Raw genomic sequence first — 24,771 nt, forward strand, 5'->3', positions numbered from 1 at the left:
ATAGATGGGGATCTCACCGTTATCCTTTTAATTTTTAGAAAAGGAACGTAAAGCTCGTTTAGATCCGCTAGATTAGCCAGTTCCAAATTTTCTAGTATCACAGAAATCCTCTCTTCCATCATCTTATTCACCGAATAGAGGACTCCCATACACTGGCAAACATTGAGAGGACGGGATGTGCAGTCTTTATGAGCCTTTTTTTCTTGGTAGATCCAGTCATTAATGATTATGAGCTGGTTGAGTTGTCTGATCACCAAGTCACCATATCCACAAGCATTATCCAACATAAGAAAGAGAGCAGAGCGAAAACCATATCGACACTCTAAATATTGAATCAACCAATGTAGAGAGAAACAACTAAACCCAACAATGGACTCAACAGAAACATGACCTCTTCAGATCCCACGCTCAAAATGGGTACAATAATCGGGGTTCTTGCCCCGTTTACAGACTCGTAACAATCAAAATATCTTAACACATGCCAAAAAAAAAAAGGGGGAAAACAAAAAAAAAAATTCTAAATTCCTAATCTGCACGCCCTTTTTCTTTTGCAGTGTATATGCGCTCAGCTGCATTTGAAAATTTCAATAATGATTATATTAAATAATATACATGGAATGACCTTGATGAAGAATTAGACAATTATTAAAAGAAAGCACAACAGGGTGGTCATGAAAACGTCCATAATGCCATGCAGTTTTGTGGCGCTAGTGCCTGATTAACACTGAACTAGTCTCAGCCTCGATTCTTCTTTCTTTGCCTGAAATGGTAGAATTGGCAAAACGAAAAGAAAGAAAGAAAAAGAATGAGTCAACTCCACAAACATTACTCACATTACTATTAGTTGATGCCTTCCTAGCAAAGCCAATAATACTGATGATTACCCTCCTACTAATCATATGTTCTTTAAAGAGTGTAGTTGGTGTAAGTACTTCCGATTCTTCTGCTGTGTCCGCCAAAAGCAAGCCAGCGCCCCAAATGCGCAGCTGGCAAAGGCAATGGCCATGGCAGCTCCAAGAGGTACAGCAACTGCATTTGTTGAGGTGATGATATCATCTGCCACAGATTCATCACTTTTGTTTCTGCCGAGGCTTGCATCCTTGTAAGAAGACACTAGAGTTTTCCCATAATACTGAACCAAAAAGTTGAACACTTCATCCTCATTCCAATCTACTTGAGCTGTGCCATTTCTTTTACTGATAGAAGAAAGATAGCATGATGGGCAGAGTTGCTCCGGGGGCCATATAACCTTGGGGAACCTTGGGTCACCAGTTCTTAAGGCTTTCTCTTCTTTCCTCAGCCTTTCATTGACTTTGTTATGCGTGCTCCATAGCCAAAGGCTTAGATCACGTGTTGTATTAAATGGGACTGAAGCACTACATGCAGAGTTCTCAAATTAGACCTATAAGACAGCACGCTGAAACGAGCATTTGCAAGTTATCTTTTTGTACCTTGAGCACATGTCATAAAAATGTCTGCGACATTCCTCACAGATGAAGAAATTATGGATGAAATCACAGATTGCAGTGAAAGCCAAATGGCTCTCTCCATCAGCAACTCTCACAGAAAGAGAATGTAATAGAACCCAAAGGCCACAGCTGCCAATAGTAATATCACATAAGCAAAAACATCATTTCTGATGGAATTCTGTAAGTAATGTATTTATTGAATATATCAGGTAAAAGGCATGTAACATATTTGATATGACGTATCAAGAAGATATGGTTAAATTTCCAAATATCTTGAGCACACGAGATATAGAAAGAACAGTTGAAATTCTTGAACTAGTTAATCAAAGGGAGAAAAGCGAGACAGCTGAGATGCATATCATTTTTTATTATTATTATTTAAAGGGAGCAGATCAAGTCAAATGGTGCTTGGAGTCTCAGTTCTTTATCATCCATCTGCTTTCATTCCTCTTGTGATCTCACATCAGGGTATGAGATCATTGAACATCCATTTAGACAACCAACAATGGACACCCAAAAGTTCTATTTATATATAGTATTAATCCACTAGATGAAGCTCCAAAGCACCACTGATGGAAAAGGTTGCAAGCAGCCAAGTAAAGCAACAATAGTCATTCTACCCAGGGTCGGCAAAATCGTCCAGAACCGGACAGTTCCGGCCGTTCCGAGCCATACCGGAGGTTCACCGTTATGGTTCTGGCAATGGAAACGAAACCGTTGCCAGAGCCAGAGAAGGAGAAGCAAAGAGAGCGAGCAGGGAGAAAGAGGGAGAGGGCGGGAGGCCGGCGGAGGGTCGGCAAAAGCCAGCGGAGGCCGCAAGAGGCAAAGCCATTGTCGGTTCCCCTGTTTCAAACTCCCTCCCTCTTTCTCTCTTTCTCGCTCTCACGGTTTGCGTGCCGTCTCCTCTATCGATACATGCCCAGCACGGCCCATACCAACTCGTGCCACTGGAGAACCAGTACCAATTCCGCCAACCTTGATTCTATTGATTTAAGTTAGCAAGATGGGTTTGTATCCTTTCTAATATCATTACAATAAAGCACCAGCATTCATGAATAGCTCACATGGCTTAATCTAGGTGCACTCTATATGGACATCAATGTCCTAGAAAAAAAAAAGGTTGCCAGACTTGTAAGAAATTCATCTATTTTATTGCAAAGATTGTACACAACTTGTTTAATCAAGGCTTTGGTACTGGAATCTTCTATGCACAGTGGTGTACCTGCTATCGTAAGGTTACAAAGTCTCCTAGTGAAAAACATAACCTATAAAACCTCAAAAAATATTAAACTAAGCTACTAGTTCATCTTTACTCAAAGACAACCAAGCCCTTCGGATAGTATTTGGAATTGGGACCCAAGGAAACATAGACAGTATTTGGAATGATCTAGGAGGATCATCAGGCTCGATGTGAACTACTTAAGGCACTACAGGTAGAGCTGGATAGGGTTCAGAAGCAAGATCTGTCATATTAAGAAGCCGAATCGCGCGTCAAACTTCTAGAGCCCATAATTTGGTTATACAATGTCCGATTAAGATGATCTTTTTTTTTAAGTCGGATAACTTTTCGATATCTACGACATAGCGCCAACCTCCTAGAAGGTTAAAACGGGCCGAAATTTCATCGTTTGGACCCCAAACGGGCTAGTCAAACCAAAATTTTTTTTTTCTAGAAAGATTTTAAATGGGCGTATCTCCCAATCTAGGAAGAATTAAGAGGAACGACAAAAAGAAAAGATTGGTGGAGTCAAGATCTACCTCTTACAAGATTTAATTTTTTTCGTATTTATTTCTACTAGTCATGCTTATTTTTGGAAAACTAGTCCTATTCGAACTAAGAGAGAAATCCAACCTAAATTGTACAAGGGCGGCCGTCACTACTATTATAAATAAAGGCTATATATCTCAGTTTTTGGATCATCAATGAAAGAAAGGAGACCTAACTCCTACTTTCGCCCTTTTTTTCATCATTCTCTAAATTTCTTTTGAGAGAGTCAAGTTAAGCGGATTGAGAAAATTCTTCCTTCTCCTTGATTGGATCATGGAATGTGATCTAGGAATCATAAAGCAAGTGACTACATCTAGTGCTATCCATGGGCCCACTGGCCTAAATGGCCTGAAAGTTTTTGCGACATGCCTAAGCCTAGATGTTATCCTTAAATAATTGGGTAGTTGACCCGCACCGATAGGACACTAGTGGAAGAGTCAAACTTGGGCACGAGACCCTCATGCCTGGCCCAAGTTAGGTGACTGGGCATCAGACTCTCAGGCCTAGTTCAGGCGAGGTAAGGTTCAGGCTTGAACTTTCAACCCCAAGCATGTGTTTTGTAACTTGGCTCATTCACAAACCTACAAAAATTTTCTTTTCTTATTTCAAAGATATGTGCAAGGATGAGGACTTTTAGAGATTAAAACTGTGAATCAACAATATATGACTCCGCAAATAAGGTATTAACCAAGGTTTGTTAGGTGGGATTTCCGATTCTTCATTATGAAGACAGTCATATAATTTGTGATACCATGATGTTCGAATTTATCGTACTAAAAGGCCTGGAACAATTGTCACAAGCATATCAGCAATCTTCTTGATTTTTGACAGGCCTAGGTTCATTGGAAAGATATTCCAGGACCTCGAACCTCTACACTGCTTATAATTAATAAAGGGCATTCTAGGGTTCAAATATCTATTTGAATTATAAAGATAATTACAAAGCCAGTTTAATCTGATTTTTAGGATCTTACTGTTATGCAATTCAGTTATTAAGGTTCTGGCTCCAATATATTCCTTTCTAAACATAGATCTAACAAAACATTTCTTTCTTTATATAGATCTAAAATCCTGTCTTGAACCAATGAAGATATAGGTGCTGCACTAGCTCATTCTGTGTGGTCATATTGTCCAGCTACCACATAATTAAGTATAAAAGAAACAAGAGCAGAGATTATTCTTGAAAAGCCAAGAAGAATACAATACCTAAAGCCCCTGGTATCATTTTTGCTGCCACGACAAAAAATCTGCAATGTGATTTTGTACAAATAAGTATGGCAAAGAAATTGCAGCGTGAATAAGCAAGTCATGCAATACTTTTAGATAATGTAACATGTACTAAATATGTTACCACAATCAGTAATGGCAATGGCCATGGCAAATAGAAGGATGTAGCTCTCAAGATATTATTTCAGATGTAGCACCCAAGGACATAAGCAATGATAGTTATTTCTTGGATTATAGCAAATAGAAGGATGTAGCTCCCAAGAATTCATGACGCTTGTTACCACAATCAGTAATGGCAATGGCCATGGCTGGTGAAGTATTTTGAAAAAAAAAAAAAACTTTGGAAAGACCAATTATTGATTAGTTCATTATATGGCACAACTTCAAAGGTCACTTAGAGGTCAAGAAGGAATTTTTCATGGTATTCCATGGAAGGAGAGTGAAATGGAGCAGAAGGATACTCATATGTAGTAAAGGAAGAAAGATTATAGATTAGATGAATATGGTTGCAACTTGCAACATCTTTAAAACAAAAAAAAGTAAATTTCAGGCAAATATGTGTGAGAACTAAGGAGGATGATATCTAACACTAAAGTCATTTATGCAAATTTTAAGTTTTAAAGGGCATCTATGTAAGTCTCAGGCTTTTGGAGAGTAAAGTATGACTTGGTGAATCAATTCAGTCTCTTAGTCATTACAGTTATCTAAGCATGAAACCAACTTACCCAAAGAATGGTTCTTTTCCTTTCTTCTTGGTGGTTGTTGCTTTTGCTTTTCAGAAAGGGCTTCTCATGAAGCACTTCCAGGAAAGTGATCAAGAAGAAGCATTTCAGATATTTGGTGTTTGGTAAACACGTAACTGAAAAACTATTTTAGTGACTAAAGGAAAGGGAGGTAAAAAGCATTAGCAGAAACATATCCCCAGATGAGTTTGGTAGGATTTGGGTCCATTTGAAGCCATGCACTAAACCAAGCTTGATTTGATATGGATTTAGGATCTAGATTTTAGATCCACTTACTTGACGCAATTTCAGCTCAGGTTGGGTTTATATTTGATGTCTGGCTCAGAACTTATGAACATAAATCAGTACAAAGTCAAGTTTATTCAGTCTTTGTAGGCTGCATCTAGAATTCATAAGACTCGAAAAAAACTTGGTTGAGGTTTCAGTCCAAATGAATGATTAAGACTGAACCCACAGTTCAGATACTAGGTTCAGGTTTGACCTGTGAAGAGTGGAATTGAATTTTAGTTTGCCTAATCCTTAGACACCACCTTTGTCTTCAAGAAAAGAAAACTCATTTTCTTTTCAAGAAGCAAGTACCTGAAATAAGAATAAGCAAGACCAAGAGGACCTAAGTGTTCTAACTTCTCCCTTGCAGAAACCAAAGCTTTCTCACGTTAGAAGCTGCTTTTCAACTTTTACTTATACAAGGAGCACTTTTTATCAGGTAAAAGGATTCTTTTTTCCCCAAGAAATCCTTCTTCCTCTAAAAGTTGTAAAAGGATTCTTTTTTGTAAGTAAGGCCGATTATCTTCTAAGTTCTTTTTTTTTTTTTTTTGAGAGAGAGAGAGAGAGGGTAGACATTTTCCATGTTAACTGTGAAATTCAATTCTAAGGCAAGTTGAATGAACAAAGATATAGGTTAGCAACATATCCAAAAATCAAAATATTCAGTAATACTTCAGTTAGAAAAAGAAATCTCAGCATACTACAGACAAGAATAGTTCAAAGAAGCAAGATACGCACCCAATACCCACGAGGGACTTCCTTCCCACAGATCAAGTAACCTGTTAATCTGCCCCTTTCCTGCAATACATTGGTCTCTTGAGAACCGACTGAAAAAAGGTCTGAAGGCCACAGATCATCAAAGTTTACAAGTATCTCAGCACTTCCCCTTCGACACCTAATAATCAAATGCGAGAGTAAGCAACTACAAACTCATTGTCCTAGATGCAGAAAAGTTTGATAATTTGACCTTTTAGAAGGATGGTGAGTGACCAAGAGCTGGAAGAACTTTATAAGCGGGACTCGAGTATCTGACTTGATCATCTGCAAATTGTACAAGAACAACAGAATTATCAGTGCAATTTCTTAAAAAAATAACTTACAAATCTAATCCAAGAAGAAAAAAGCTCAACCTTGTGTTCCAATATTATGTCAAATGCACCAGCTGTTGCTTCCTCAACATCATAAATAGCTCGAGCAATCTTATGAAATAAGTACATAATAATTAATTTAGTCTTGTATTCTTGAAAGAAAAGTGCACTGATAAAAGATAATTCAACTGAAGCAGAATAACAATAAAGCACACAGCAAATGCATAAAATACCTGTTCAGGATCAGAGTCATTCCGTGGAAGTGTATTTTCATTCTCATATTTTTCATCATCTAAACTGAATGAGCTGCATATATCAGAAACATAACATACATATCAAGATTGGAATTTATCTGGTTTTTAACAGTAACGATTTACCATGGATTTTTAAAAGTAAATGCACAAAATGGCTAACTCAGGGTACCAGTTTAATTAGCTAGACCATAAGCAGGAAACATATTGTTGGCAGGTCACAGTGACAAGTTACAAGTTTACAAGCTACAACCACATAAAAGCATACAAGCATGGGAAAAGAAAAGATGCAAGATATTATAGCCAGTTCAAGTGTTGAAGTAAAATTTCTAGTCATTGTCTACCATGTTCGAGCAGTTTTTATAATCTGCTTTGGTCACTCATTACAAAGACACCTGACTAAAGAAAATTTTGAACAGCTTCCATAATATTCAACAAGTAAATGATGGCAACATGCAACTTCATTTGGCTGGATTTGCACATGATCTCAGTTCCAAAGGTAACAGAGAATGCTTGTAACAAGTTTATTTAGAAATAATAAGCTGAAATGGTTTTAAATTGCTATCACATAAATAATCCAATCTTATATAATTAAGGTTGAAAGCAAGAAATATATAAAATAGCAACAAAAGGAACAGGGTGAGTCAGACACTGAGGGCATATGCCTCTAGAATATTTATATGATTTGCTCCAAAATCCTTATACTTTTATATGCGGGATCTTCTGCAATGCAGAACAAACTTTTCATCCATTGTAGGTATCCTCAGAGAAATGTAGAAACATAGATCTTCGTGTTTTCAGCATACTGTGATTTTTTAACTGGATCATAAGGATTGTCCTCACTACTTGGGAAATGCAAGTGATGCAACTATCATCATATATATAATGCACATAAAGAAGTACCACATCCATGCAGCATATTTTGGATAAACAAGTACAAACATCTGCTTGCAACTTGTAAACCGCCTCTAGAAATCCTACTTAGGTTGGATTTCCATGTTATACGTTAATAAACCACAGAAGATATTAAGAATAGTGAAAAATAATGCTCGGATAGGGAATAAAATCCTCAGTGAGTTTGTTGCACGTCAGATGAAAATCTGTAACAATTATTGATCAAGAATTAGAAATTGCACTTGATCAGAAGAGTACTTTATAAGGAAGACAATGAACTCAAAATTATGTCATTAACAACATTGACAGATTCTCAATATTCTCAGTCCAATATATAGTAACTATTGTATAATGCTGAAGGAGAATATCTCACTATCAGAATCCACCTAGCTCTAGTGTCATTGTGAGGACCCATGCGGACGTGAGTTTAGTCCCACATCAATTATGCACTGGGCAGATCTAGCATACTTACACAAGCCAAGGAACCCAAATAATATTTTCAGGCTAGCCTTTTTGTGTAATGCCCTAGGTAATTACAAATGAAACCCAACCCATGGCCCATGTGGACTAGAAAGCACTATAGCACAGACCGTTTTAGGGCTAACCACAAGCTTGTTATGGTATTTGTGTTTAGATTTAATTGTGTTTTTGTATGGATTTGATTGAATTCGAACCATTAGCTTGGTGAGGACGTCGAGGCTTAAATAGGGGAGCATGAGGACCTATGCAGGCATGTGTTTAGTCTCACATCAATTATTCTCTGAGAAGACTTTCGTACTTATGCAAGGCCGAACTCAAATTATATATTCTGGCTAGCATTTTGTCTAAGGTCTTGGGTCGCCATAACCATGCCCCTCTTTTATCTTATCAAATTGGCCCTTAGCTTATCACAAGTATGCTCCTAGTATTAGTGATGCCAATATACTAATCCATCTATTTTTAAGCTGATCAAAAGATCTGGTGTACTTGAGATTTTGGGGGGGGGGGGGGGGGGGGGGGGGGGACTGTACCATATAACCCTACAAGCATATCATCTTTGTATATTATAATAGGTAGAATCATGATTCAATGATGCATAAACTTCATTTATATCCAATTTAAAGCTAGTCCAAGTGTGTGTGTGTGTGTGTGTGTGTGTGTGGCGCAACTAAACTACAAGCATATGATAATCAAAATAGATGCTTACCATCTAGCATGTCCCATCCAAGGATTCATGTACTGGATCTTACCAGTCCATGCTAGCCATACAATAATAGACCAGTGAATTACCACTACACAAGATTGCTTTCAGACTAGTAACCCCCTCCCCTAAACAAGCATGCGCACATACAGAAAAAGAAAAAGTAAAAGAAAAAGAAAAAGGAGGTGATAACAAACTATTGTACCATGTCTCAGCATAGTAGCATCGCAAACTGGCACCCTTTACCATTACAGGAACTACTATCAAGATTACAAAAGCTAGTATCATCTTTAAAATTCATACACCAAAATATCATGTTTCCGTACATTAAAATCGAAATATCACGCACAAGAAGACAAGGCAAAAGCTAGTGTGTGCTGACTCCTGATTCATGAAAGCATTTAAAAAAAAATGATACGACACAACTTGCCTGCCAATTTGCTTATTTATCCATTTGAGTAAACGATCTGCTGTCCTTCCATCATCAATTGATTGAATCTCACTTTTCTCTTGCTTAGGATCCCATCGACTGGATGCAAATTTAGGTGGTGGACCCCATAATAGCATGGGATAATGGCCAACTGAAAACCTATCACAAAGATTCGTATTCATCTGTGCTGCCAAACATTCACACACAAATAAAGACGATCACTAACCTGCACTGCTCCATGAATGTGAACCATTCAAAACATTACAAAAGAGCAAGAAGTGAAAAACAATTGGACTTGAAACTAGAGAATCAAAACAATTGGAACCAATTACCATTGGGCAGTATAGCGACATCACCTAAGAATATGAAAATCTCACAATAAACAAATGAACTATACACCTTAACAATCTACAAAATCAATTTTAATGGAAAAATATCACGATCCATACAAAGCATAAAGAGACCTCCCATGATAAGTTAAAGACTAATCCCCCTAAACATATTCCCTTCATGCAGACCAACATCTGGAAATAAAACTGATCTTCATAGTTCCAAGTCTTCATGAAACATCATTTATAATAATATCTCCCAACAGAATCATTTGAATATTGCAATAATTTGAAGTAATTAAGGGTAGCTAAAAGATTATGCCCCTTATGTTTAGGTACACCATCTCAATTTTGTTTTATAATTACTGTGGTGAGACGGCTCATGCTTCCTCAAAATATTCACTGAGCTGATTTGAACCTATTGTATACATTGCAATGGAAATAAATGAGTAGGTAGATCTGCATAATTTGACATTAGCATTATCATTAAGAACACATTTTACAGAAAGGAAAAAAAAGATCTAGACATGTCTCCTTTGTTTTCTTCAACATTAATTTCCTCTCGCTTCAGTCAACTCAAAAAAAAAAAAGAACAAATCAATACAAGTAGTTTGGTGAATTCATCAAAGAGTTGATCAAGAAGAAAATAGATGTCAAATACATACGTAACCACATGCATGCTTATAATATATATACATATACATACATACATACATTATATATATAAGGTATCACTTGCCAATGGCATGCTGGCCTGGCACTAGCATGAAATGTACTTTGCTGTATTGCTTCATGCCAATGCCTGGCACACTTGACACGCACTAGCAAGGCAGCATGCCTAGTACTGACATGCAACTAGTACCATGCCAGTTACACATGCCGATGAGGGACTAAGACAGCACATATCATGTTGTGTCAGGCCGATCGGCACATGAATTCATGGAAAACAAAGAACAATGCCTTCTTTTAAAAAAAGGGACGGAAAATTAGTGCCCTTAGCAACCCATCTATCCAAAGTTATGTTTGACAAATTCTTGTACTTCTCTCTTCCAGATCTCCAACAAATGATAAGAGCAATAATTCTCGATCTCTTGATCTGTCTTACTAACAGAACATACAGATGAAGAACAAAGCCAAAATCCCACATCTCCGGCCATTAGATAAGTACGGCAATAAGTGGGGCATGGTCACATCTACAGCATTAACCATATGTGGCAATTAAAGCTTCAAACCATCTTCATCTACCTAAGTGTTCTATTGTCTCTGAAACGTTTATGTAGTTTTCTCCCTGGAGATGCCATTATCCTTCCATCTTCAGACTCTATTATCCCCATTATGGTAATCAATCTTAACTGTTGTTGAAGCATAGTTAGCAAATACAAGTACCATGCACAGACTTGCATTAACCAATATCATAACAAAACATTTCAGTCCACATCACTTTCAGGCAAAATAGTGAGATATGACTGTTACAGACGCTACCTATCATACAGGAAACATGGAGGCCCGCCTCAAATGGAAAACCAATTAATAGGTTTCACAAACACTCTTAAATGCCATGAAATGGATCGTGAATCGATGCCAAAGATACAATCTTAAAAGCATGGTACGTCATACCGGCCCAAACCGAACGGTACGGGCGTACCGTCCCATACCGACACTGTGCTAATGTGACACCGGTACGGGATCCGATACCGAGACGGCGAACCTTGCTTAAAAAAATTAAAAAGAATCACAACTCTCAAAAATTCAAAACGTGGCTCACCTTAATAAAGAAACCTAGTAGCCTAAACCAATGACCATTGGATTACTCCCATGATCCCATCTCCTTTCAGACCTGCATTTCTAAAGTCTCAGATTTCCAACGTTCCAACTCCCATGTGCTAGGACAAAATCAAAGAGATGATGTCCATGATCAGACAACATGTTAGTCTAAAATCTAAACCTTTGTGCAAAAGAGAACCCATTACCCATGGACTTAAACCTTTCTTAAAGAGAACCGCCTCAGCTCTAATATTTGTAGGCCGGTTAACGAGCCGAGCCCGAGGCTCGAGCTTGGCTCGTTTCATAGAATCTCGGGCTCGGGCTCGGTATCGAGCTCTGTCTTGAGTTCAGGTTCGGGCTCGTTTGGCACAGCAAAAGCTCGGGCTTGAGTTCGTAAAGCCCATTTCAATTACAAGCTCGAGCTCGAGCTCGGGGATGGGGATGGGTCGGGCGAAAGAGAGGGTAGAGAGGTCGACGAGGTGGAGGAGGGAGAGACGGGAGCAGGCGGCGGCGAGGGCGAGGAGGGAGGCATCGTCGATGAACTCGAAGTAGCAGGGCTGCAGGGGTTGAAGAGGCAGGGGGCGAGGAGGTGGCGGAGGTCGGGGCAGGCAGCGGCGATGGCGGCGAGCTCGGAGGCGCGGAAACCCTCAGCGGAGGAGGTTGAGGCGGGTGAGGGAGGCGGCGGCGGCGGGGTGGGCCTGGAGGGCAGAGGAGGTCGAGGCGGGCGAGGGAGGCAGTCAGTCCAGGGGGCGGAGGCGGGGTGGCGGAGAGGGTCCTGGGCCTGGGGGATCTGGAGGAGGTCGTCAAGGGAGGCGTGGAGGAGGTCGATTCGGGCAAGGCGGGGCGGCGGAGAGGGTCCTGGGCCTGGGGGATCTAGAGGAGGTCGTCGAGGGAGGCGTGGAGGAGGTCGTCGAGGGAGGCGGGCTGAGATCCGGATCGGGGAGCCGAGGAAGGCGTGGAGGAGGTCGTCGACGACGTCGAGGGAGGCAGGCTGAGATCCAAGTCGGGGAGCCGAGGGAGGCGTGGAGGAGGTCGTCGACGACGTCGAGGGAGGCGGGCTAAGATCCAGGTCGGGGAGCGAGCCGAGGGAGGCGTAGAGGAGATCGTCGACAACGTCGAGGGAGGCGTGGAGGTCGTCGAGGGAGACGAGCTGAGATCCAGGTCGAGGAGCCGGACTTTTGAAAGCAATTTTCAGAGGAGAGGGGTGGCCGGGTGGGGTGGGGGGGTGTCCGGGGGGAGGGTCAAAAATGGTTAAGTCACAAGTTGGGGGGGGGGGGGGTGGGTTTCCGGGGGAGGGTCAAAGATGGTTAAGTCACGAGTTGTGGGGGGGGAGGGTCACGAGCTTGTTTGGGCTCGTGAGCTGCTCGGGTGCGAGATCGAGTTTAAACGGGCTTCATTTTGGGCCCGGGCCCAAGCAGCTTGGCTCGTTAACAGGCCTAAATATTTGTAGGAAGCAATAAAGGCAATAAGCCAATAACTACTATGAAAAATATAGTTTTCAAAAACAACAGTCTTCTCCCCCTCCTCCGAGTTTCTTTCCATCAAAATAGTACATTATTATTGTCGCCAACAAAGTAATAGATTTACAATTAATGGTTTCTGCAGTCTTATTATTCTTGAAAACTAGAAGCTGCTTGCTACTTTCTTATATTGATTGTTTTGATGTTTCTCATAATGCTCTCTTATGATAAACATTTTGTTTTTGCTTTAGAGCAAGCCTAGTTTGGTAGCATCAGTTTGTGCAGGGTTAAAAGATGGGGCACAATCATGCTTGAAATTTTAAGTCATGCCTAAGATAATCCAGAGGCATTACCGACTCATTTGTTGTAATGTTTTTGCACATGCTTTTAAAATCATGTTAAGAAATATCATAGTTGAAAATTACATGCATACATCCATAAGGTAGGTAGACTAAGTATTGGTTGATGAAGGTTTGGATAAAAATCTTTGTAAATCTTGCTTGCTGATGAGAATTATTTTCTTCTAAATTCACTCGTGTGTAATTATGACACGTCGAGGGGAGATCATTCTGAGGACAAAGATCGCTGCTGCCTGGTTTTTTTCCGCATCAAAGTGGCTTTTGAGTATCTGGATGAAAGCCACAAAGGACATGACAACACCTATTTAAAGGAACTCTACAGCTTCGACTCCCTAAAATATTTTGTAGCAAGAATTATTAGATTGATTTGCCGGTACATCCACCATTTAATCTCATCTTTTCCTAGGTTTTTTCAAACATATCATGGCATACCTTCTTAACTCTTGGATTGCATGTAGTTTCCACTTTCTCTTTGCAAATCTTACGATCTTAGATTGCATATAATTTTCCTAGGACTAGTTTTTTTAATTAATGGCTTGGCATATTCCATCCTGCTTTGCATCTTATGTCAAGCTTTCTGTTTATCCTGAACTAGCCAGTCAACACATGGAGCAAATCAGGGACACATACTAGAGAAAACATTGAAAAGCATATCCCCAAAGTTAAGAAGTTATGAACCATTTACTAGCAGACGTATATAATGTTGACCATATATAATACAAGTGGCACCACTTGTTCTTGAGGTTGAATTGTTAACAAGTCCTTAGTTATGGATATACATACAAATGTACGTACATATGTATGTATGTATAAATATAATGTATATCTATGTATGCATATGTGGGGGTGTGTGTGTGTGTGTGGATATATATATGTGTGTGTGTGTGTGTGTGCGTGTGTGTAAAAGGAGCAGACGATTGTGCAAAAATAATTGCTATTGCTTCTACTTATAAGCTCAAGTAGACATCCTCAAATTACAAGGTTCAATTTGCTACTCTAAAACTTGAATTCTATGTACATATGCATGTATGTATATGCATTTTAATATTTTCAAGCTGATGCAGGTTTTGACAAACAACAAAAATATTACAAAGCCCCAACAAAATTTCTTAGTGTGCTCTGGTTCATTCTCAAGTTGAAAAAATATTTAAGACAGATGAAAACACCACGTGGTGGGCAGCAATGGAACTGAAACTACGCACTTGAAATTATTACAACTGAGAGTGCAGATTTTTGGAACTAAGGGATGTGAAACCTGTGCTGGCACCACTTGTACGAGTTCCATTGATGGGAATGGGCAAACATCGGATACTTTTATGAAATAATGGAAAGGGGAAACAACATTAAAGCAGCTATTTAAGAATAAAATGATGAAATATGTTAAATTTAAGAAAAAATGTCGACGTACTTCAGAAAGCACATACCATGATGCATATCTTGACTCATCTCTTAGGTTTGAGTGGAATATATGATATGAAGAAAAATATGTTAAAAAGTCACAAACTACAGCCCATGGTGAGTCTGGAAGAATGAATTCATTGCATGATTTCAACAAAAGTTGATCTTATTCAACATTCTTTCGTTGAAACATATGACGATACATGAAAGTTCTCAAAGGTTTATAAAGTTGTTTTCCACAATCACATTTACAGACAAGAAATACTTTGCACCATATTTTGCTTGTATCTACAAAAAAAAATTCTTCAACTACCAGCATAATATCTAATGGGCATAAAAAAGTGCTCCATCGGATAGTACTACTACCATGAATACCCTATAATTTATTTAGAGATACCCAAGGTGCAGCCTTGTTCTTGCATTAGTTTCCTCAATTAAGTATCATGCTTATAGTTAAAATTACTGAATAAAGGAACTCGAGCTATCCGAGTTTTCAAGGGCATGCAAAAGACACAAACCCAAGATATAAAGATCCAACAGCTGATTAACATATAGAAAAGAAAATTCATCCTAATTTAGAGCCACTATACCTTCATTGCACAGTCAACCCTTGTCATGATAACAATCCCAGGATGTGGTGCATCTGGCCCATTGAAAAGCCTCGCAACCTTCTCATAGTGTGACTGTATGATTGTTGCTCAAGAAAGACCAAAAGTTAGCGTCTGAAGAATTCCAGGAAAGTATCCTCAAATGTTAGGCTCATATACCTTATAATTTCTACAAGCAGGACACCTGCAGAATAAAACATCATACAGAATTAGCATATACAAATAGAAAAGAGGCGCAATGACAAAATTATGAGATTACACATATAAGATGGCAACTTGTCAATTGGAAAAAGTACAAAAGAATAAAGTTCTAAACAAGCAACCTTTATGGTAAAACCACAATAGTAAAATAATAAAATAAAATATTTAACATCAAATATAAATATTTGCTGCTTGACATTCAACATAAAATTTAAAGCAAATTTGATTGCCTTACTTCCAGCATTCAAAACATTTATATGTAATATATTTTCCCTACTCCTAAGATAAGCTTAACCTTTAGCAAACCAAAAAGTGCAATGAGTGACCTCTATTCATGTAAATCTGATGGAGAAAGAAAAATTAAAAAATAATTCAATTTCTGATTATTATATTTTCAAATATTTTACTTTGATAATTTTAAAAGTGTTTCAATAAACCTGATTTAAGTAGAATTGATATGCAACAGTCCCACTATAGAATAGCTTTTGTTGGACAAGGCATAAAGTCATTAGGATTTGAATTTTGGCTGTTTTAGGTGTTTTTGCACATAGGGATCTATTGTATTCTGAATTAATTTTGCATTATAAGAAGGTTTTTGGTTCCATAAGATGATTGATTACCTGGTTATTCTAATTAACTTGTAGAACAAATTATGAAAAAGCTATGAAAGGGCCCTATGGCTGGCCATTAGAAGGCAATTTATGCTGGTTTTTTTCTTAGGAAATGAATTGAAGATTTGAGTCCAGGTTTAGCCCTCTCGTTTCCTCCTAATCTCTCTTAGTTGCTCTAAATCACTGCTCAAATATCTTTCTTCTATCCCTTAAGATGCTTTAATGTTATTCCCTCAGAACCCAATCTCTCCATTGAGCATGATGACTAGAAAAGTTCATCATCCTTTCATGAATACTAATCATACGAATAAACCTGTCATTACCTGAAAGTTTATTTCCATCAAAGGAAAATTTCAAGTTGGTTCCTAGAATCTTATCAAAACTAGCCCCTGCCCGTTTGTTTCCCACTGATCTCAAATTCACTACAAACTCTAACATGCCATCATTCTATCAAAGAATCTGTGCATTTAGTCCTATGTGTAGAGCAACCAGTCACTCATAATTGAATCATCACGGGATAGATATCCAAAATTTGCTTCTCAGACACTAAAGCCAGACAACCCATCGCAAATTTCTAGTCCTAAATACCACAAGTAATTCAGATCGGAAGTCCAAATCAAATGACAACTAATTAAGATGCCGAATCCCCCGTATAAGGCAATAGTTGACCAGACAAAAAAAAAGTATGAAGGGATTGACAACAGTATCAAACGAAACTTAGCTGCAAAACTGAACATGATCAATTTGATTTTTTCCTCCCTTTGGTACGCATATCCCAAACTCAAGAACTTAACTTCAGATTAAAAAATATCTAAAGGAAAAAGAATAAAAAGACAATTTTCTTGAAATCATGGCATGCCCAGACCAATCTCGGTTCAAAGAGACTAGTTTCGAACGAATCCTACAGCATACATAGAGACGGAAATTGCTGGAAAAGACAAAACCTTTCAAGAAATTTTATTTTTTCAATAAAAAGAAATTTCTGGTAATCAAGAAATGCCAAAGCCAATCCTCGGTTCAGGAACAGTGATTTCTGATCAAATTTACAGCGTCACTCGAAACAAATCGGGAACCAAGACAGGAATCATCTGCGGAGAAAGAGAAAGAAAAGGGCTGGCATACCAGTGAGCAAAGAACTCGACGACCGCAAAGGCCGCCGGAGACTCCTTAAGGACGCGATCGAAATTGGAGCTGTTGAGGTCCACGGCGGCATCGGGGAGATCGGGGCCATCTCCGAGGGTTCGGAGGAGAGACCGCGAAGGCCCAGCGAAAGCTTCGAAAACCGAAATCAAGAGGACGAATAGGAGAAGAACAAGATGAGACGGGGCATTGGAAATAGACATTCGAGAGGGGAAAGAAGAAACGGACGAGAGATCGGAATCTCTGGAATTGATCTCTCGAAAGAAATGAGGAGAAAAAGAAAAAGAGAAGGGTTTGACGTCCGGAGATTGGATTTGCAGAGATCCGGTCTGAAAACTGGATTGGTATATTTCTTGGCAGTAGTTTGGAAGAGTGGTTGACGAAGAACTGGAAAATTGGTAGTATCGGGAGCATTCTAGGTATATGTTGGGCCCCGAGTAGGTGGGGAGTTGCTGCACCTTGCAGGCCGTAGTTGTTCACGGGCCGGGCCGGCTTTCTCGGGCCTGAAACATGTTTGGACGGATCAGGTCTACAGCTTCAGGCCTGTAAGATCCGGGACAAGTTGAGAAAGTAGAACCGTTGCTGTTTGAGCTGCGTTGTATCCAAAAAAACAAAAAAAAAAAAAGAGAGAGAGACAGAAAGAAGTAGACCCGTTAAGTAAAAGGACTGAGGGAATTAGAGCATCAGCTAAAGCCCAGCCCAGCCCATCCCATTATTTTTATTTTTTTATATTATTTATTTATATTTGATGTATTTGTAGATTTAATTGATAATTATTGGTGACATGCAAACTTAATTGGATAGCAAACATATTTTAGATTGCTGGTGATATTTAATTATTCATATTTAATATTTTTTAACATATTTTTAAGTATTTTAGTATTAAAAGATAAAGAAGGGTCATGAAGCATGAGGCTTGAAGCCTGAAAATCGAGTAAGGGTCGGGCTTGGCCCTTGATGGCAGGCTTGAAGGCTGGGTCGGGCCAAGACTAGGCATAAGTAATAGTGTTGACCTTGGGGCAAAGTCTGGCCTGGCCCATGATTGAGTCTACTTACAGGGAGGATTAAACTTCACCCATCATAGAATATTGCTAGCATGTAACTCATGTGATGCGTAGGACACAATTTTTCTCATCTTTCCAATTTTATTGGAATGTAATATAACAATACTATAAATTATAACAAAATAAGCGGCTTCACTAGCCAAAATTTCTATTGCAAATTGTGAGATCCGACTTTGAATAGGCCATTTTGGGCTGAAGTCGGTAGGCCCAACCAACTTCGGCGAGACGAAAGGATAGAAACAGAAGATCGCGATCATGATCCTCTACTTCTTTTTCCCCCTTCGGTTAAGTGGATAAGCCACAGCAACAGTGACTGCCATGGACTCTGCGGGATCGTTCGAACGGCCGTCGACAATTGCTTCAAAGTATGTGTTGCTGGAAATTGGACCCAGGGGCCGCCGCGAAGCCGGGGAAGGAGGAGCTCCGCTGCTACAGGGGGCGGACGGCGGTGCGCCGGCCGGCTGCGTCCTCCGCTGCGGGGGGGGTGTGCAAGTCCTGCAAGAAAAACCGGTGGCCGGGCTCCCCGGCGCCGGCCCTCCGATGCCTAAGTCAGAGGGGGCAAGTATGTGGAGAGAGCAGGGAAGAGAGTATATGGAGAAGACAGCAAGAATATTTGGATAGGATAAAGAAGACGAAGAGGATGATGTCCTCAATTGTATCTATGCTTCCCGGCGGGTTTAGTCCCGGGGATCTGTTTTCGTTTTTTTGTTTGTTCTCTCCCCCCTTGGTTCTCCCAGCTTCCCTTTTATAGGTGGGGATTACGTTACCTGGGAGGTAACCGGGGGATTTGTCCCTGTCTGTGATAATTGGGCACGATTTGGCCCATTTATGGCATAGTGGAGAACAGGGCCGAATCAGACCGGAATCAGGGAGTTGTCACGGTCGATCGGACCTGTTGGAGTGGTTGAACCGCCGGCCGTAGCGGGCCTGGGGTCTGTGGATGGTAAGTGCATTTATTACCGAATGAACCGGCGGTCAGGTAGAGCCATGCGTTCTGATGGTTCAGTGATCCGGAGATCGTCTTGGGCCGTGTTCATTAAATGACTGAGTGCATCGGAGACTTAAGAGAGTCTCGTGCATTAATGGCAGGTCGTGCCGAATACCTGCGAAGATCTTATGCCTTGATGGCTTGGAGATAGTGGCAGGTCGCAAGCCGTAGGAGTTGTCAGTCCCTTGGACTTAGGCGGAGGTTGAACATTTGGTGAAGGCATTGGCTCGGCAAGAGTGCCGAGCCGAGCTGGTCGCCCAATGGGGCGCCCTGTGGCGGGGTTGCTTCAAGTACTCCTGGTCGGCGCCCTTTAGGCGAGCACCTTCTAGCAGAGCGCCTTGGCGCTGTCTTTGGTCGGCACTTTCTAACCGAGCGGCTTTGGGTGGGGCACCTCTTGGCGCGCGCTCTGGTCGACGCCCTCTAGTCGAGCGCCTTCCTGGTCGGCATCCTTTGGCCGAGCAGCTTTCCGGTCGGCGCTCTTCGGCCGAGTGGCTTTCCGGTCGGCACTTCTTGGCCGAGCAGCTTTCCGGTCGGCGCTCTTCGGCCGAGCGCCTCTGTGGATATATGACTTAGGGTTTTCTCCTAACACTACCCCCCGACTTCCGAGCTCCAGTTGGCTATCAGCTGGAGCACGGGAAGTAGCTTTAATTGGGTCATCACGAATTCCGAAAATTTTGATTTACTGTGCGTTTTGAATTATCGAACGCTTCGAGGTGCCTTTAATAGGCGGCGTCTCTTCTTTCCCGAAGAGCCTCATTATTGGGACACCTTTTGCGAAGCGTCCTCGCGTCGTGGGCTCATGATGGGGCCGCACGATCTTCGATTGCGGATGCCTTTCCGCACGATCCGATGGGGCGCTTCGACATTCGAAGCGCTAGCCCTAATTAAATGCGTCGTTCTGTCTTTTAGGCCGACACGTGTTATCATCTAACCAGGACGCAGCGCTTTCTTCGCTGATCCGGGCCGTTGGGGAGGTCTATATAAACTCTCCCCCGGCCCCCTGTCCTCTTTCTATTGCCTTCTGCTTCCAGCTTCCTATTCTTCCAGCCTTCCTTAGACCGAAGTCCCTTTTCTCCGGCATCTTTCCCAGGTCTCCCTTCTTTTTGATTTCCCTCTGTTGTAATGGGTTCTTTGCCTAGCGAAGTAGTATCCACCATGAGTGTCCTGGAGGTCGAGATGACCGAAGAGTGGTTTTTCCCTCTTCACGGGTTCCATTTGGAACCCGCCAGGCGAAGGGATCGGGTAACCGATCCTCCGGTAGGCCGGATCGGAGTGCACTCGGAGTCACTCTGGGCCGGCCTCCGATTTCCTCTTCACAGCTTTGTGAATGAGTTGCTGGCGGTATGCCAGTTGGTCCCGGCGCAACTCACTCCAAACGCTTGGAGGGCAGTGATGGGTTTCCTATCACTGTATTTACTACAGGGGATTCCTACCTCTGTCAACGTCTTCCGGCGACTTTTTATTTTTAAGTCGAACCCGGGAGACGGGGAGTGGCTCTACATCGCCCTCCGGGTGGGTCGTCCACTTTTTCATGGTGCCCCCTCATCCATTCATGGTTGGAAGGAGAAATTCTTCTTCCTGGGTTCCGAACGGTCCTGGGGGTTTGACCCCAGGTGGAGGCCGGCCCAACTTAAATCCATCAACAGGCTCCCCCAGCTTTCTCCGCGTGAGCAGGAGATCTTCGATACCATCCGCAGCCTTGGGGACGGAATTTTGCTGAACGGCCTCATTAGCGAGGACGCCCTGGTGAACGTGGGCTTGAGCTCGGCACGTCCTCAGGGTAAGGATAGTTACAGCAACTTCTTATTTCCTTAATTGTTCTAATGTTCTAATTTTGCTCATCTTTGCAGACATCGCAAAAATGGTGACCAAGAGCGAAGTCCTTTACGCCCGCTTCCAAAAGAAGGCGGCCGAACTCTCAGGAGAACCGGCCGAGCCGAGGAAGAAAGCAAAGACCTCGGCGAAGACCTCGACGACCACAACTGTTGAGGCGCGCGCTTCTCGCCCCGTGCGCCCTGAGGCTGGTCGGGGAGAGGGCGTGGGCTCTGGCGGAGCCACGATGGCACCTCCGTGTCTGGTGCTGATCTCGCAAGTCCCTGGTCGGCGGGAAGCTCCAAATTCCGACCAGGGAGGGAGGACCTCAACTGATCTGGCGCTCGCACGCCCCACCTCTACCACGCAGCGGTCCGGTCAGCCGTCTACTCGACCCCAATTCCCCAGCTCTGAGCCGGGGAATAGCCAAGAAGCAACGGGGTCGGCCGCACCCAGGCCAGCTGAGGCCGGTCTGGCGGGTTCTTCGGGTCCTCAGGAGCGGGTGCCTTACGCTCCTGGATGGGCTGTTTTCGAGGGCGACTCGGCCCTCGATAATGTACAAGTGGCGCGCGAAGTTCTTCGGGTCGCGCTGCTCCCGGCCGACCAGGCCAAAATTCGGTCCATGAACTACGGCGAGTTCATGGACTCCGCTATTTGCTCTTCCATCCGAGTAAGTCAGCTTTTATCTCTGTGCAAATTTGTGTTTCGGCTTAAAACTGTTTCTTACATGTCCCTCTTGCAGCGCCTCCACGAGACCGAGACGATGATTCACATCATCCAGGACTATCGGGACCGGGCCCGAAGGCATCAAAGGGGGCGCGAGGAGGCCGAAATAAAGTTCCTCGCGTCTGAGGCCGAGCAGAAAGTGCTTCAAGCGAAGCTAGGGGCGGCCGAAGACGAGGTTCGGACTCTGGTCGCCGAACTTGAAGAGGAGAAGGGCGCGCACTCTTTGACTAGGTCCGAAGTGCGCGCCGCGGAGGCCCGCCGGACGGAGGCCGAATCGTCGCTCGCTATACGCGAGCAGGAGGTGGGGGAGGCTCGAATAAAGGTCCGAGATCTCGAGATCCGTCTACTTGACGTGCAATCTCTGCTCGCGGATCGCGAAAGAGAAATAAAGATTTTGGAGCGGAAGGCCGCCTACCATGAGGCTCGGGAGAAGGAGGCCCGGGAGCAGGCCCAGGACGCCGTCAAGCTCTTCCGTGAATCGGAAGAGTTTCGCAACTTGATGGAAGAGGAAGGCGTCAATGGTCTCATCCAGGGCTTCAAGGACTTCCGCAATCAGTTGCGGCGACTTCTCCCAGATTTCGACCTTAGCCTGCTTCAACCAGGCGCTGGGGTCGAAAACCCAGAAGCGGAGGCGGAGGTAGAGGTTCCAACCTCTGGCGGGACCGACCAGGAGGGTCAAGCTGAAGAAGGCGAGATCGTTCTCGAGGTCACCGAGGCAGCTCCTAAAGCCACCGTGGGGGCCTCGGCCGCAGAAGAGCTAGCTGCTCCTGAAGTCGCCGGGCCTGAGCCCTTTGTGTAGTTTCCCCTTTTTCCTATCTTCTTTTTCCTTTTTGTAAGCCGGAGCGGCCTCTATACTTTGTTAAGGCCGGGTCCGAGCTCTTGTACTAGGCCTCCGGGCTTTTTGAAATGAATATTCATTTGTATGGAAACTCGTCTATTGTAGCTTAAGTTTCTCTGCTCGGATCTGTTTTAGGTTCCGAGGATATGGGCTCTAGGGCCTGAGCTTTTCCCGCCACAGGGTTTTGAGTTAGAGTTTGGCTTGCCGAGCTCCATTGCTCGGTTCTTCGACTAATGGTATAGCAACGCTTGTGCTTATACCAAGGGTTTGGGCTCGGAACATTTTTCCGAGCCTAGTCCAGAATTCGACTAAGCCCTAGGGCGGTCGTTAGGACTTGGGACTTCTTAATGCGGCGAATTTCGAATCCGAGCCTCGGGTTGCCGGGGCGAACCGGATTCTTTTCTTACAAATGGACTGCATACCCGTCAGCCCGTGACGGGGATTCACCGGACTTGCAACAATGTGTCGGTGTCATGAGCACTTCTTCGCCGAGGCGATCGAAGACGCTCCTCTGTTCGGTGTCCGCTTTTTGAGGACATCGGTAGAGAAATCCAATAATGGGTAATGTAAAAACATTAAATAAATGGGTACCTTGTACCGTATGCGTCCTTGCGCCGAGGCGACTGAAGACGCTTCTCTGCTCGGACTCCGTTCTTCGAGGACGTCGGCAGAGAAATCCAGAAGCAGAGTAGATAATGTAAAAAAAAAAACATTAAATAAATGGGTACCTTGTACCGTATGCGTCCATGCGCCGAGGCGACTGAGGACGCTTCTCTGCTCGGACTCCGTTCTTCGAGGACGTCGGCAGAGAAATCCCGAAGCAGAGTAGATAATGTAAAAAAAATATTAAATAAATGGGTACCTTGTACCGTATGCGTCCATGCGCCGAGGCGACTGAGGACGCTTCTCTGCTCGGACTCCGTTCTTCGAGGACGTCGGCAGAGAAATCCGGAAGCAGAGTAGCTTGTACCGTATGCGTCCATGCGCTGAGGCGACTGAGGACGCTTCTCTGCTCGGACTCCGTTCTTCGAGGACGTCGGCAGAGAAATCCGGAAGCAGAGTAGCTTGTACCGTATGCGTCCATGCGCCGAGGCGACTGAGGACGCTTCTCTGCTCGGACTCCGTTCTTCGAGGACGTCGGCAGAGAAATCCAGAAATGGAATAGCGGGCCGAGCTCGTTGGCTGAAGCCGGTAAAGAATGAGCCGAGCTCGCTTGGTCAATAAAGACAACAACCCAACGTATCGGGGCATCCCGGCCGAGGTCGGGGTAGGAGCACGAGCCGAGCTCGTCCGGTCAGAGGACCGCTACTCAATAATCGATGGAGCACGAGCCGAGCTCGTCCGGTCAGAGAGGACCGCTACTCAATAATCGATGGAGCACGAGCCGAGCTCGTCCGGTCAGAGAGGACCGCTACTCAATAATCGATGGAGCACGAGCCGAGCTCGTCCGGTCAGAGAGGACCGCTACTCAATAGTCGATGGAGCACGAGCCGAGCTCGTCCGGTCAGAGAGGACCGCTACTCAATAATCGATGGAGCACGAGCCGAGCTCGTCCGGTCAGAGAGGACCGCTACTCAATAATCGATGGAGCACGAGCCGAGCTCGTCCATGGAGAGCGCACCATAAACTCATGGACATCTTCAGGGAGTCCGCGCAGGTACTCCATCATCCCGAGGTATCAGGGCATCCCAACCGTGGTTAGGGAAGAATAAACCTGATGCCATGAGATAATCAAGAAAATTGGTGAGCTCGGAATAAGTTCGCAATTCATCAGTTTACCGTGAAATGAAATTTATAGAGTGAAATTCATAAGATGAAATTTAATGGTTGGATGATGAGGGACCCCTTAGGGTTCTACTGGTGGTACACGCGGAGATTTTCAGAGCTCCAGCTCCGCGGAATGGGAGTCCCATCTAGGGACTCCAATTGATAAGCTCCGGGCCGGCGAATGCGCGTGACTCGGTATGGTCCTTCCCAATTCGGGGCCAGCTTCCCTCGCTCAGTTGGTCGGGAGGTTTCAGCTCTTCTTAGGACAAGGTCCCCTGGTCTGAAAGATTTGACTTTGACCCTGGCGTTGTAATACTGAGCTGTCTTTTGTTGGTACCTCGCCATACGCACTCGGGCGACCTCCCTTGTTTCCTCGATCAAGTCGAGGT

General features: G+C 43.2%; 1 protein-coding gene across 4 annotated transcripts; it reads right to left on the minus strand.

Annotated features, from left to right (window-relative positions):
- Positions 1-299: 299 nt before the first annotated feature.
- On the minus strand, positions 300-17,602 carry LOC103705606 (sulfhydryl oxidase 1-like). Of its 4 annotated transcripts, none has more exons than XR_005511565.3 (12): positions 17,170-17,593; positions 15,395-15,419; positions 15,218-15,310; positions 9,318-9,499; positions 6,796-6,868; positions 6,605-6,673; positions 6,442-6,515; positions 6,213-6,369; positions 4,444-4,484; positions 1,452-1,598; positions 834-1,376; positions 300-760 (listed from the first exon to the last, which is right to left on the minus strand). XR_005511565.3 is itself a non-coding variant. In XM_008789385.6 (12 exons), exons 1-11 carry the CDS (start codon positions 17,388-17,390, stop codon positions 896-898), a joined length of 1,563 nt encoding a protein of 520 aa, XP_008787607.4. In that variant the 5' UTR covers positions 17,391-17,602; the 3' UTR covers positions 300-760; positions 885-895. The 4 variants fall into 4 exon arrangements, 3 of the variants coding, with proteins under 3 accessions (XP_008787607.4, XP_008787608.4, XP_089780770.1); XM_008789385.6 differs by having other exon boundaries at positions 885-1,376; positions 17,170-17,602; XM_008789386.5 differs by having other exon boundaries at positions 933-1,376.
- Between the last annotated feature and the right edge of the window lie 7,169 nt (positions 17,603-24,771).

The sequence above is a fragment of the Phoenix dactylifera genome, chromosome 1 (assembly GCF_051530095.1).
Source record: "Phoenix dactylifera cultivar Ajwa chromosome 1, Ajwa_hap1_PhDact_Kaust_v1.1, whole genome shotgun sequence".
In the NCBI taxonomy this organism is placed as follows: Eukaryota; Viridiplantae; Streptophyta; class Magnoliopsida; order Arecales; family Arecaceae; genus Phoenix; species Phoenix dactylifera.